Source organism: Sander vitreus, chromosome 20 (genome assembly GCF_031162955.1).
Source record: "Sander vitreus isolate 19-12246 chromosome 20, sanVit1, whole genome shotgun sequence".
In the NCBI taxonomy this organism is placed as follows: domain Eukaryota; kingdom Metazoa; phylum Chordata; class Actinopteri; order Perciformes; family Percidae; genus Sander; species Sander vitreus.
The window spans coordinates 20521300-20535490 of record NC_135874.1 but is presented as its reverse complement, the minus strand read 5'-3'; the positions used below and the strand labels follow the sequence as shown (position 1 = coordinate 20535490).

The following is a 14191-nucleotide window of genomic DNA, read 5'->3' as shown; positions in this document are numbered from 1 at the left end:
CAGAGTGACAGACATGCTGAGCAGAATACATGCTGCTACTAGCAGAGTGCTATGGAGGACAACATGGAGGAGAACAACAGTCAGAGAAGGACCATAGTCTGCACCCTGACTTGACAGGGCGAAATTATGGACCCCATTTCTCATGCTACCGCGTTGGAAAGCCACGTCACCAGCTACATAATTACCACGGCAACCCATGCAGATATGGTTGGCAATGTCTGGACACAAAACTCCAATCTGATCACTTGCAAATATCAGTCTGTGCAGACAGTCTGTCCTAAAGATCTGATTCGAGAAACATAGTTGCCAAATTTTTGATTTGCCTTAAGTCTAAACGTAGCCTAAAACTGCACTAAAGAATGAGGTCTGTGTCCACAATTCAACGGGAGATCATGTATACAAGTCACAGAGTCTTATGTTCATCTGTTGTATGGATAGACTTTTAGCATACAACATGCTACTAATCCTCTGGACCTTTTCCAAACATGTAGCTCTTATCTCAATCTCTATCTTAAGTACATAAAATATATACATTATTACCAGTGCTTAATTTGTAAAGTGGGAGGTCCTCTGTCTTACCCTGAACATTCACCTCAAAACGCATCGAAAATGCAAACACAAGATTTTTGTGGAACTTCAATGGAGAATAAAGACTAACAAGACAGATAACAACATTGAACACTACACAAACAGTCATTTATTTTTTCCATTTAGGCGATTCATTTTTCTTAGTGACACAGGAGCTGTCGGATCCAATAAAAAAGGTTCCGGATCCAACGCATGTGTTCCGGCTCAAATTAAGCCCTGATTATTACCTCATTAATCGTAAAACTGTTAGCTGCATTATTTATTTATTTTTTTGCCATTTGGACCAACCCAACAAGTGGAAAATAATGCACTTTTGGAATATTTTTGCCTAAGTTGATATAGTTAACATATTAGCAAACAGTTGGCACTTTACACATTGAGCAGACATAGAACATTTACATTCATTTAGTCGTGCTTCTGGCCACCTGACAAATAAAAGCCTCGTCTTAGTCTTCACTAACTCCTGTTGGAAATATCGGTCCCGCTGCTTATCACTCCACTGTGTTCACAAGCAACTTTGTAAAGACTGGCAGCTTCCTCGCTGCCTTTTAAACTTGTGTAATACTGAAATGTCCTGGTTTGATTTACGGCCCACAGTTTCACTTAGTTTCACTTTGAAAGTAATGTATTCTAATGTATCTCTATTCCAGATAAAATGTCTCATATCCCACATTAGCTCAAATGGTCCAAAGACATATTGGCTATTATTTCCTCTTTCTCGCTCCCCAAAACAAACCGCCATGCCAGAGAGGAGGAGGGGAGAGGAGCTGAAAAATCATTGACAGGAAGCAACAGGGTTCATGAAAAACATGGTCTTAATGTTTCGAGAAAATGGTGTTTGTATTTCTATCAGTCTAAACATATGTGATCTACCATATATTTCTTATTGGATGTAGCTCCACTGGTTGTCAAAGGCACCAGAGGACAAACGACATGGCAGGCATTTCAGTAAGATTTGAAAGATACTGTCAAAATGTCAGCACAAAAGAGCTTTTCTGTTGATGTCATTTTAAAACATAATATTTCCACAGCTAAACACCTCCTGCGCTGCCTACTCTGTACTTGGCTCCAGCTCAGGACTCAAGGCTTCATACACACCACACACATTGAGAATACAAAGCGCGTGAGTTGGGCTGTTTTCGATCTGCCCGCCAGAAAACCGGGCTTAACCAGGATATGTGAAATCCACTTGGGCCTGCAGTCGATCTGTCTACAGCTTGTCATAGGAGCTGATGCATGGAGCTCAGTCCCGGGGCTGAGCAGTGGAACCACACACAATATACACCAGTCCTGCCCAGATCACACTTGTACAAGAAAATCCTCCGTCTTTTACAGCTTTTATAAAAGTCAGTGAAAACATTTTTCCTTATTTAAATTTCTATTGCAGTCACTTAATTAACAAAAAAAGCTTTCATTTACACAAGCTTGACAAAGTCTCTCAGTGATCTTTTTACAGAGAGCCTGCTGTGTACTGTATATCAAATTAACCAGCTTAAGGAGCTCTGATATATTTGGTATTTAAGGCAGCACGCTTTGATAATAGCAGTTTTAAGATGACGATCCAGATATGATGCACAACCTGAATTCGCAAAATAAACAGACTTAATCGCATGACTGATTGTTAATTAATAAAGTCTGTAAATAGCTGCCAAACAAAAGCTATAATGTGTGAGTCACACTTGAGGTTGTTGACTAAAACTACAGTTAGAGTAAATGTTCTAAAATGTAAAAAAAAAAATCATTTAAATGCAATGCTTGCAATACCATTTCACTTTCTTTTTTACACATTTTGTTCGGACAGATCAAACAACTTGACACTACTTAAGGCCCTGAGAAATTGCGATGACCATTTCTCCACTATTTCTTTTCACATTGCATACACTCATGCAATTGCATGCACTGTAGTTGCAGCTGTATTCTGCTTTTGTATGTAAAGGCTGTATAAATATTTCCATTATATTTATTTAGTGTCGGAACAAAAAACCTTTGCAGTTGTTCTTACATGTATGTATGTATTACATGTATTAAATGAGATGACAAGTTAAATAATAGCACTTTTTAAAGAACATAATTACTTCCAAACACTGATTCATGCAGTCACAATAAAACATAAAATCTGAATTCATTCTTTGCTCTAACATGTCAGGCAGAAACAACTTGTTCCTTGTTCCACGTTATGATGTTCATCCAACCTTACATCACAAATACAGCCAAAAAGACAGCCTTCCACTGGAGTGGGCAGCCCGGGCTCTGGATGCTGTAGGTGTCAGTCAGCCCCACAGCTGCTGTATAAATCTCAGCGGAGCCAACTAGCTGTGGTGAAATATCGCTGACAGGGGCAGCTATAATCACAGCCTTTCAGGAAATGGCACTTTGCTGACTAATGTAGTCAGTGGGTGGGGTAGAATAAGCATCTAAAACATCTAAGTTGTGGCTGTCTGATGAACTGGAGGAGGTATGATTCTAGTGAGACTCCTGGAGATGAGGAAGGGTGAGATTTAGTAATGCAAGGGTGTGGAGCTGCCTCTTATTGTGTATCTCGTGAATTTATGACATGCTCCTGTTCATGCTAATTCTTCATGTGCTCGTCCCTAACATGAAGAAAAAAATACTTAATCATGGGGAACAATAGCTTAAAAGTGTATTATGCGAAGACAAAACTGAAAAGACTGGGATCAGATGCGTTTTTCATAACTTCCTCCAATGGTAAAATTTCAGATATAAGCAAAACTGTCCAATAAACAAGTCCATTAGACCATGTGTGATCACTTGATAAAAAGTGTAAAATTAAAAAAACAAAAAAATGCAACACTCTAAGCTATGGTTCATATCAAATAAATCAAAGTCTCTGTGTGACTGGCATTTATTTAAACATCTTTTTTTTTTCAGATTCTTCAACATATACTTGATGAGTCTCTTGCAAAACAATGTGTTTCTGAATGTCACAAGTGATATTAGCAAAGCCCCGAGGCCCGGGGCTGGTGGGTGGTCTAGTTGCCTACTTTACAGCAGGAACTGGATAAACCACATCACCGTGCTGGTTTCTGAACAAAAATGTCCCGTATTCCCTGTGGCCTACTATTTTTCCTATTTCGCCAAAGACTGGTACAGACCTAAAATCATTACAGGTTTGGGGCGTCCTACTGGCCTACTGGTTTAAATGCGTAGTATGATTAGAGCATTCCCACTTGGATTCTGGCTGGGAAACTGTGTTGTGTCATTTTCCATAATATATATTTCCCTTCATGTCTTGTCACCTCTCTACTGCCCATGTATAAAGGCATAAAACACAGCCATAAAAAAAAACAAAAAAACATCTACAGGTTTGAATGTATATTTGACATAATATTTCCCATATGTGGATATTTTTAAAACACAGCTTAATATTTTGATTGAAATACTCCCTATTAATACGAAACAGATCATTTATCATTGAGTTATGTGATGTCCTCTTTCCAGTGACATCAAAAGTACTGTATTCCACAGCTGCAAGCATTTAAAATATAAACATAAACAGATAAAATAAACACCAAAGCTACTTACAACCTGCAAAGTTATATAAGCAGATAAAGGTGTAATTTAAGCACTGTTCACTGTGCAGCCCAGAAACAGAAGATAAAACCCAAGAGGCTATACACAGAAAATATATTTATTATACAGTAATTATAAACCAAACTTAGTATTTTAGATATCCCAAAGCTGAACCAGAGCTTTCAAAGAATACTGTACTGGGCTAAAACTCCATCTGTGTGGGGTTTGCTCTCTTTAACCCAAGTTGTAAAGTACTAGCATGCAACGAGGCTACAAAACGACCAGCCGACTTCGACGAGAACCGAATGACAGCCAGAGTAGAAACACAACCAGCTATACAGTAGTTGGCTATATGTATAGCAGTTGAAATAGCGGAGCTGTCCTTTCAGCACCACCGTTAGAAACACCGTCTCATGTGTCTCTTTTACTACTCTCACACAGCAGAGGAAAAATCCGCTTCAAAGACATAAAAAACAACTTAAACTGATTACAGCCAATGCAAGCATCATTCTCCTGAAATCATTCGCACTTTTTAGTTTAAAGAATTCAGCTATGACGTGTATTATTTCCAGCCGAAGTTAATTACGAGTAAAGGAGAGACGTTATTGGCCTACTTACCATCAATCGCCATGATGTTCTGTTTGGGCTTCGCTTCCACTGAAGCGAGCGGTGAAGAAGGGGGAGCGGCCCACTGCAAGGGTGAGGGTAGGGGGACATTCATAGTGTGGTACAGTCCACCAGGCACCCGGGAGCAAGCTGACTGTCTAAAACAAGCAATGTACAAATAAAAATATCTAACGTTAATTAATAAATTATAGCTAAGAGAAAACATGCTACACATTACAGGTTGATAATAGCTCAGCAAATGATTTATTTTAGGCGAGACAGACTGTTATCATCTTATACAGCAGCTAGCTAATAATGTAATCCAAAAGTTAATTTTGTTCAACTAAGATACATTAAAAACTATAATATATGTTAATACTAGCTACTTATTAATAGCATCTAGCTAGTCGTATTAGCAAGATGCTAATGCAACCCAATGTAAGTTAGCTGAAGAAAAAGTTAGTAAAATAGCTAACGCTAGCTACATGTTAAGATAGCCTATGCCTATTAAGTTGCAAATGAATCATAATATTATAGTTAAGTTAACCCAAATCAACTTTTGTGATATCTTCTACAAACAAGGCATCTTCCTTTAGTGGAGTTTATCCGTATTATTATCCTTTATCCGAACTTCATAATGTAAATTAGTTTAGCTAACCCTGAAGTTAATTTAGCTTGACTAAGAAATATATTTAAGCTGCATTAAATGCTAATAAAACTCACTTTAACATTTAAAAAAAAAAAAAAATACATCTTACTAATGATGCTATCTAAATGTAGCTAAATAGCCTACAGAAAACACAATTTAGGAAGGCTAACGTTACATTAGTAAACTATTAGATGCTAATATGCTTATTAGATGCAAATACAGCTTAATAATGTGGCTTAGTTTGCCTAAATCGACTTTTGTGATATATACTACATACTATATAGACTAGTAATGTTACTTGTTTTGAGCTTTAAGAAAATATCCAAATTAAAGCAACTTAATGCTCAAAACACCAACAATGAAGATCAGCCTTGCATTTCTGAAGTTTAATTTAGTATATTTTGTCTATAGCCTATGTACTTGAGGGCAATTTTAAGCTCTTCAGCAGTGGTTCTCAGCCCTGCTTTTGTGACTCAGTGCTGCTGGTTAACCCACTACCTTAGTTGTTAATCATCCACTGATTGCTGATGGCCGGAAAAGACACAAGCACGGCTCATACAGGAAGACATCCATCATCACAGACCTTTTCTGGGAGTTTTTGAAAAGCATTCTGGGAGTCACAGGAAGTCACTAAGAGAAGTACAACAAAAACATAAATTGCAACACATCCTTACAGTGTAACTCCTGAAATGTTCTGATCAATATGATGATATCTAAGAATGAAGCATGCACTGGAAATATTAAAGGTCAGGTATTAAATACAGCACTGGAATTAAATATTCTTAAAGCAGGCATTCAATATACAGTGTTGTTTTCCATAGCAGCTGTGCATCCACCGGAGATGTAGATACAGTAAAAAAAAAAAACAATAAAGTTGGAGAATACATTAAAATATTACTTGCTTTCTATTATACATCCAATCGAACAAGCTGCACAGCCCAATATGTTACTCCTACTTGAAAAAAAAAAAAAGGTTAGTGCAGCCTCTGTGTAATGGTCTTTTGCATTAATGATACAACACAAACACAATTTATAACCTGCATGTGTTGTCCTATAATTACTTTATTGCCTTCAGTACCCTGTATTTATTCTAATATTATCTAAATTGCTCTGTTTTGCTGCCGTTAACCCATTTCCTGTTGAGGTTCATTAAACCTTCACTAATTTCTATTAAATCAAATTGCTATCTCTGTAAGTCAGTCAGACAAAAAAAACACTACTGCCTGCTTGTGTTCATTACTCAACTGAATGCCTAAAATGTAAATGTTAAAGTATTTCTGTACATTCTTTTAGCCCTCTGAAAACATGCAGCCATTGCACTGTATTCATGTTTCTATGAACCCGTTTTTGCAATAGAACTGTAAAACCCATTAAGTTCTGAGGTTCAATGTACACTACCATGCCATCATCAGGTTGCCATGGACACATAAAGCAGCTGCTGAGCTCTACCTTGTGATTCTCTGTCAAAAACATGGGCACGTTACCCAATCGAAGCATTTTGTAACACACCTTCTCTGTACCCTCACTCTATTGGGCCTCTAATTTTAGAATCCTCATTTTCCAGTCTAACAGAGCTACAGTATTTAGCAGGCTTTTAAAGATTGTGTACTTTGTGATAGACTGACACACATCTAAAAAAAACAGTCTAATAGAAGAGAGTGATGGCTCTTTTTCTTCTTTTTTTTTTCAATGTCTACACTCTTTACACTCACAACCAACTAGTTTCATCTCACGACCCCTTGTAAGGGTCCTGACCCCTAGGCTAGGAACCAGCTCTCTAAAGCATCATGAGTTGCAGATTGAGAATTTGTGTTATTAAAGTAACAAAAAGTTATTACAGTAACCCAAATATATTAAGTGAGCACATTTACAACTAACTGGAAACAAATACAATGTCAAGTGTCCAAAAAAAAAACTAAATAAATACAATATTCATCTATGATGTGCAAGGCCTGTTTGCGAGAGCACATACAGGGTTTCACCTACAGTGTGTAGTTTGTCCAGATGGATTTGGAAACAGGCTTTTAAAAATATTAATAGTGACTCTGTCTTATCCAGATGTTGTGAGATGTGCCCAGGATGGAATAATTTGTCTCTCTTAAATTGAAGATATAATATCCAATTAGGGATTTTTGAACGGTCACTTTTTAAGGCAAAAACAAAAAAATACAAACAGCACATTTGGAATACAGCGTGTTAGGAAAAGAGCCTGCTAGTTGAAAATTGTAAGACACGCACACAATTATGTGCACGTACACGTCCCTGTGCATCGATGTGCATGTTTCCATCTCTACCTCTTCATTCATTCTTGTTTACTTGGTCCTATTTTTAGCTGCAGCTCGGCTCAAATGCCCTCTGCTGGGCTCATCAAAGCAGCTCCTTCCTGTTGTCATAGAAAGAGGCTGGCACGTCCTTTAGCTTCTCTGTCTGCAGGCTACCCAAATCTCTCTCACCAGGGGAGGGAGCACAGCTGTGGGTCAGGTAGATTTATCTAAACAGGTAGATCATTTAAATCAGGGGAGGATGTAAATAATGTAATTATTATTTAATCCTGCATTGTTAGAAGAGTTAATTTCTAATAATTTAAATACCTCCAATTGCGTCCATTACATCAACACCTCCTATTTCGCCTTTAATCCTTTCATCTCAGTGTTCTCCTGAATGGACCGTAAGGCAGTTCTGTCACAGTCGCACATGAGAGAGTAGCATTTACATTACAATCATGTTCACTCCATGTATGACCTTGTGGTGTGTGAACACCAATGGTCCTCCTGGGAATTAAACAATTTAATTAGTCTACTGCTGCTGGTGCTGCTGGGAAAATTGGTTATTCAGAGGAGCCACACATTGTGACTGAAAGGTGTTTCATAAGTGAAATGTACTGACTTATATCACCCGTTTTGCATTAAATACCAAGCAGTGGTGTTTATTGCTTAGCAACAAGCACCTTAGAATATAAGTAATGCTTTTAAAATGTTGTAAATGTCAAATGAAGGCCATAATGTACTCTGGGTTGTGTTACGAACAGGATGTACAAAGCTTTAAGGACACCTACCTTTTTGGACAATGTCTCTGTATCTCCTCTGTTATTGGTATGGATTTGATATGGGGAACTAGTGAGTGATAATTGATTTTAAGCTCTTTAATATTTTAAACGTTCAGTAAAAGGCGGGGGGGCTTGAGGACTACTACCAACTGTACAGTAGTATTCTTCAAGACAAATGCCTCCAGTGCACAATGATTGATTCAACAGAAACACTGGAGGTCAGAAGGTTGTATTTCTGCCGCCGTTAACAAACAAGAAAAGTGTTGTATCCTACAGAATTATAAGATGTCTATCCTGTAAAAATCTCAGGAAAACAACACCAGTAATTCAACTGTGGCTGTTATCCCTAAGCATCATTCAGTAACTGCAATAAAAAGTCAAAGTGATGCAGTGGCAGAACGTTTATCTTTTGTTTAGTTGTATTTGGCATTATAAAGGAAGAGGAAATCAAACCACACACAACTACAACAATGTCAAATATAATACAATAAAGTCTGACTGAAGACTTATTTCCATTGAGGTATTTAAAGGTCCCATGGCATGAAAATGTCACTTTGAGGTTTTTAACATTAATGTGAGTTCCTCCAGCCTGCCTATGGTCCCCCAGTGGCTAGAAATGACGATAGGTGTAAACCGAGCCCTGGGTATCCTGCTCTGCCTTTGAGAAAATGAAAGCTCAGATGGGCCGATCTGGAATCTTCCCTTTATGACGTCATAAGGGGAAAGGTTACCTCCCCTTTCTCTGCTTTACCCGCCCATGAGAAAGAGAGAGACATCATGGCTTGCAAACAAGCAAAGTGTCAGTACCCGATCCGTACCGCCTGTAAAATCCGTTCTGCGCATGCGCATAATTCAGCGCATGCACAGAAACTCAACGTGTTTTACGACACTGCCTGATCAGTTATACGCTTGTGCGAACACCGGCAGACTTCACGGCTCTATGCACGCGTTGGCGTAAGGATGTTTGGACATTTCTGGTTACCAGAAGAAAACATTAGACAGTGACAGTAGACCGTTATGATGGCAGAGATGAAGTTTACAAGGTGTTTGCTGGAGTTGCCTAAAATATCTGTTAATGATATACGGAGGCTCGTCCGGCCATCCAGTACAACACCATGTAGCAAATTAAATAAAGGCTTCAAATTTTACGTTTCATCATTTCTTTGCAACTTTGAAGGTAATTTGCTAACGCAAGCTAGCCTGAGCTAGAAGTCTTGCTTTGGTGTTTTAAGTCATGACTCCGTCCTGCTTCAGGTTACTCATGCTTTAAATAAAGTTTAAGCATGTGTATACCTCTCACTTCATGTATTTGTACTTATATGAAAGTATCAGGTAAAAACAGGGCTACAAATGAGATCTCTGTGAGAGACCAGCAAACTCCTAGCAAACTATTATGTAGCTCAATGCTGGACATTTCACCCCAAATTCCGGTCACTTTACTGTATTTGTATTTGTTTAGTATTTGGTTTAGAAGCCTTTATTGGTGATTTTTTACGGTACAAAGTCCTGCTACATACGTACGTACATATATAGCTAGCTATATATGCTCCACTATGTCGCGTTAGTATGCAGCTACAATAGTTAGCTATGAGTATGCTAACGTTAGATTGTAGTGGAACGAAATAGCACTTTCTAACGTCAAAAATCGCAGATAAAGGCTTCTGAACCAAACACTACACAATCGGACATGTTTCAGCAGGAATGTGACCCAGAATTGGGGAGAATTTAACAACATTGCTAGCTAAGATGACATGTTTACTGCCGTTAGCATGTAGCTACTATAGTGGTATACAGCAGTGGTGGCTGGAAGAGCTGTCATCCCGTCTTCAAAAGGACACTTAGCTATGTACGTTTACACTTCATCGCATTAATAATAGACAGTCTATGGTTATTAGTCAAGACGAAGTATTAAAAGTAAAAACATTAACATAAACAACGACATCGCTACACGGTTTTGGATCAGTGATAAGTCTCGATTGTTTGTAGCTATGACTATTGTATAATAAAGATTTAATTAAAAAAAAGTTGTGATGTTTGGTCGTAAAGTATTTCAACGCATGCGTGGTACAAATCGCACGGGGACATTGTTAGTTTTCTACTACGTAATTATGCGCAGAACAGATTTTACAGGCGGTACGGATCGGGTACTGACACAAAGCATGGCAGTTGGTCAAGGCCACACCACCAACCTCCACCTTGCCCCCCCTCTCTCCTCCTCAATAGCATTTAAAGTTACAGACACAGAAATGGCACATACTAAGGAAAGCTCATTGTGGGACTGGCTCTAGTGGCTGTAATTCTGCACCAAGGCTGAATTTCGAGACTTCAGATACAGTATTAGGGGACCACTAAGGTCTATATAAAAGATACTTCAGATACAGTATTAGGGGACCACTAAGGTCTATATAAAAGAGACTTCAGATACAGTATTAGGGGACCACTAAGGCCTATATAAAAGAGACTTCAGATACAGTATTAGGGGACCACTAAGGCCTATATAAAAGAGACTTCAGATACAGTATTAGGGGACCACTAAGGTCTATATAAAAGAGACTTCAGATACAGTATTAGGGGACCACTAAGGCCTATATAAAAGAGACTTCAGATACAGTATTAGGGGGACCACTAAGGCCTATATAAAAGAGACTTCAGATACAGTATTAGGGGACCACTAAGGTCTATATAAAAGAGACTTCAGATACAGTATTAGGGGGACCACTAAGGTCTATATAAAAGAGACTTCAGATACAGTATTAGGGGACCACTAAGGTCTATATAAAAGAGACTTCAGATACAGTATTAGGGGACCACTAAGGTCTATATAAAAGCATCCAAAAAGCAGCATGTCATTGGACCTTTAAAGTAAAGATAGCAAATATGCAGCAATAAGCAAATATGCAGGATTAATAGGATCTTAGTGTCGAGGTAACTCAAACCAATCTGCCTTATATTCCCTTTTTCTGATTAAATCACCTTTAAGCCAGAAAAAAAAGAAAAGAAATTTGGCTTACTTTTTTATATATATATATATATCATATAACTAAAAATGCAAATACAATCTATCATGATTTTACTGAATGGGTATAAAGATGAAGTCCTCATATGATTGACATGGATATGATGAAGTGGACCTTGAGTTAAGCATTAAAAATTATGAGTATAACAGTGCAAATACCAGTGACAACGTTTACATTAATTATCTTTATTCAAATGTGTTATTAACAGATCAGATAAGTCTTTAGTGTCATTAAATGGATGATTACAACGTTAGAATAAAGTCAATTTTCTGCTCGTGCTCTTTGTGAACCTGATATCTTATGCAACTGTCTGAGAGTTAAAAAAAAAGCAAAGACTATCAACAGGTTGTTAAATGCAACACTTTCCAGTGATTTCTCTGACGCAGGCTGAAAAGTGAAGAGCTGTTTCCATAGTAATAACTTCCTACACATAACACAAATTGACTGAACTACTAAATTTAATGTGTGGGTGAAAATGACACGAACAGTCCAAGGCTGCACATGTATCCACATGCACAAATATTTCGATGAAGGGTAATATGTAGTAATGCCTCAGACCGTCGGTGCTGAAGTACAATTAATTTATGATTAAATCACATCAACAAATATCTGTTTGATGCAGAATCATCACCAGATTTTGACATCACTCAGACTGTGGATGGCCAGTGTATAACATAGTGAACTGACACCACCATGTGGTAAAACCTAGTAATTGAATTCTGACATTTCAGTGAGCTGAGAATAATTAAAAACCCATTCACATGTAATAACTCACTCAATTATTTATAATTGAAGAAATGTGGATTTTCTAAGGAACTTCATTGCATTTTTATATTGTACGCGATATAAGAAGAACCACTCATTTCCCTAATTACCAACATTGCAAACCACAAATATGCTTCTAAATTAGATGATATATTTCTGTAGTTCTTGTACTTTGTTATTCATTCATCCATCCATCCAGTTCTTTTAGCTGTTGTAGCCTGTTGTAGCCCAACATTGGCCAAGCAAATAGACTCACATTTATTGCTATACACCCATACACACACACATTCTCGCTCTCAACTCAGGTTGTTAATATAATAATACGGCCGCTTAGTCAGGACCCCTAGGCATCACGTTTTTTGTTAAGATTATTTTTTGGGGCATTTTAGGCCGTTAATTCCACAGGACAGATGAAGACATGAAGGGGAGAGAGAAGGGGAATGATGTGCAGCAAAAGGCCGCAGGTCAGAGTCGAAACCCACGGCCGCTGTGTCGAGGAGTAATCCTCTATATATGTGCGCCTGCTCTACCAACTGAGCTAACCCGGCCACAGGCGTCACCTTTTTGAACGCTCTATAAACCACTTTGGCGTCATTTTTCAACAGGCAAGGCAGGTTTAGTTAGGCTTAAGTCTCATTTATGGTTCTGCCGAGGCTCCACGCAGAGCTTTCGCCGTAGCCTACGTAACATGTCTGAAGTTTATACTTGTGTGTTGGTGTGTGCATCGATGTCTTTAAGAGAATAGCAAGGCCCGGCATGTGTGTATATGTGTGGGGAGTGTGTGGTAGAGCGAGTGTGTGGTAGAGCGAGTGAGAGAGTGACAGTGATTAGCTTCGGAGCGAGTACCGACTATAGAGGCAGAGTGATAGAAACAAAGTGCCCCCCAGCCTGTGCTTTCTGACCATCTGTACAATCTGTAGCAGGGAAAGTTAACCCTCTCCTTGATTTCATGTCGTTTATGGAGAAGGAGAACCCGGAAATGAGTAGGGGGAAATCCAACACTACCAAGCTGAGGTGTAGTTATAGTTTTTGACAGGTGCACGTCAGGCTACGGCGTAGAGTCGGTATCTCCATGTACCTACGCACGTACCCACGGCATCGATTTAACGCAGATGCATAAATTGGCCTTTAGGCAACAATACTACTAGGTTTGAGACTATGGTTTGACTTAAAAGTGTGTTTGCTGCGTAACTTACATGCGTGACGTTAGATAAGTTTGTTACTTACATAGGTACGTGATGTTAGTTCAAATAAGTTAATGTTAACTTTTGGATTCACATGGGAAACGAACAGCGGTCTTCTGGGTGAAAGTCCTGTGTTTCTTTGCCACATCCATCCATCCCGACCTCCTCCCTACGCGAACTTCGCCGCTCTTAATACTACGTTGTGTCACGGCGCCGCCATCGAGCAGCTGCAAGACTGCAAGTCTCATACAGACCGAACGGGTATCAGATGCTGAGGGCCACTGAAATAAACCTGTTTGAGTCGTGACTCACTCGGATCTTTCACCCGTGTCACGCGAGTCTCTAGTATCATTAACTCGGATCAGCTGAGTCCTACTACAGTTCCATCTAAAATGATAACAGCGCCACACACAAACCTCTTGCAACATTAGTTACTACTAGTCCTAGCCATCTTAGCTGCCAAAAGCTTTATAACTTACAATTTCATAGGCAACCAAAACTCCACGAGTCAACTCAAGCGACTGACTGAGCAGACAGTCCGAGATTAGGAACTTCCCGCAGAGCCGGAAAAACATATCAAAATTAGGTTGATCGATTAAAAAAAAAATAATAATAATAATAATTTATTCACTGCGGGCATTTCTCCATTCCTGTTTCTATGTCTACACTGAAAGCCTATATATCAGATCTGAAATAGTGAGTCTGCACCGAGTAAATCCACTGAACTTCCTACTACGTTAGTGGTTAGAGACAATGGGCTAGGACTGAGTTTCCTTGGCGATTTAGCAATACTGACTCAAGTGAC

General features: G+C 38.7%; 1 protein-coding gene across 1 annotated transcript in view; it reads right to left on the bottom strand.

Moving 5' to 3' along the window:
* Positions 1–4840, bottom strand: part of syt14a (synaptotagmin XIVa) — a 42512-nt gene extending 37672 nt beyond the window's left edge. Inside the window, exon 1 of the mRNA XM_078277527.1 lies at positions 4738–4840. Within this exon, the coding sequence (XP_078133653.1) occupies positions 4738–4840 (103 nt within the window). The remainder of the gene's footprint in view (positions 1–4737) is intronic.
* Between the last annotated feature and the right edge of the window lie 9351 nt (positions 4841–14191).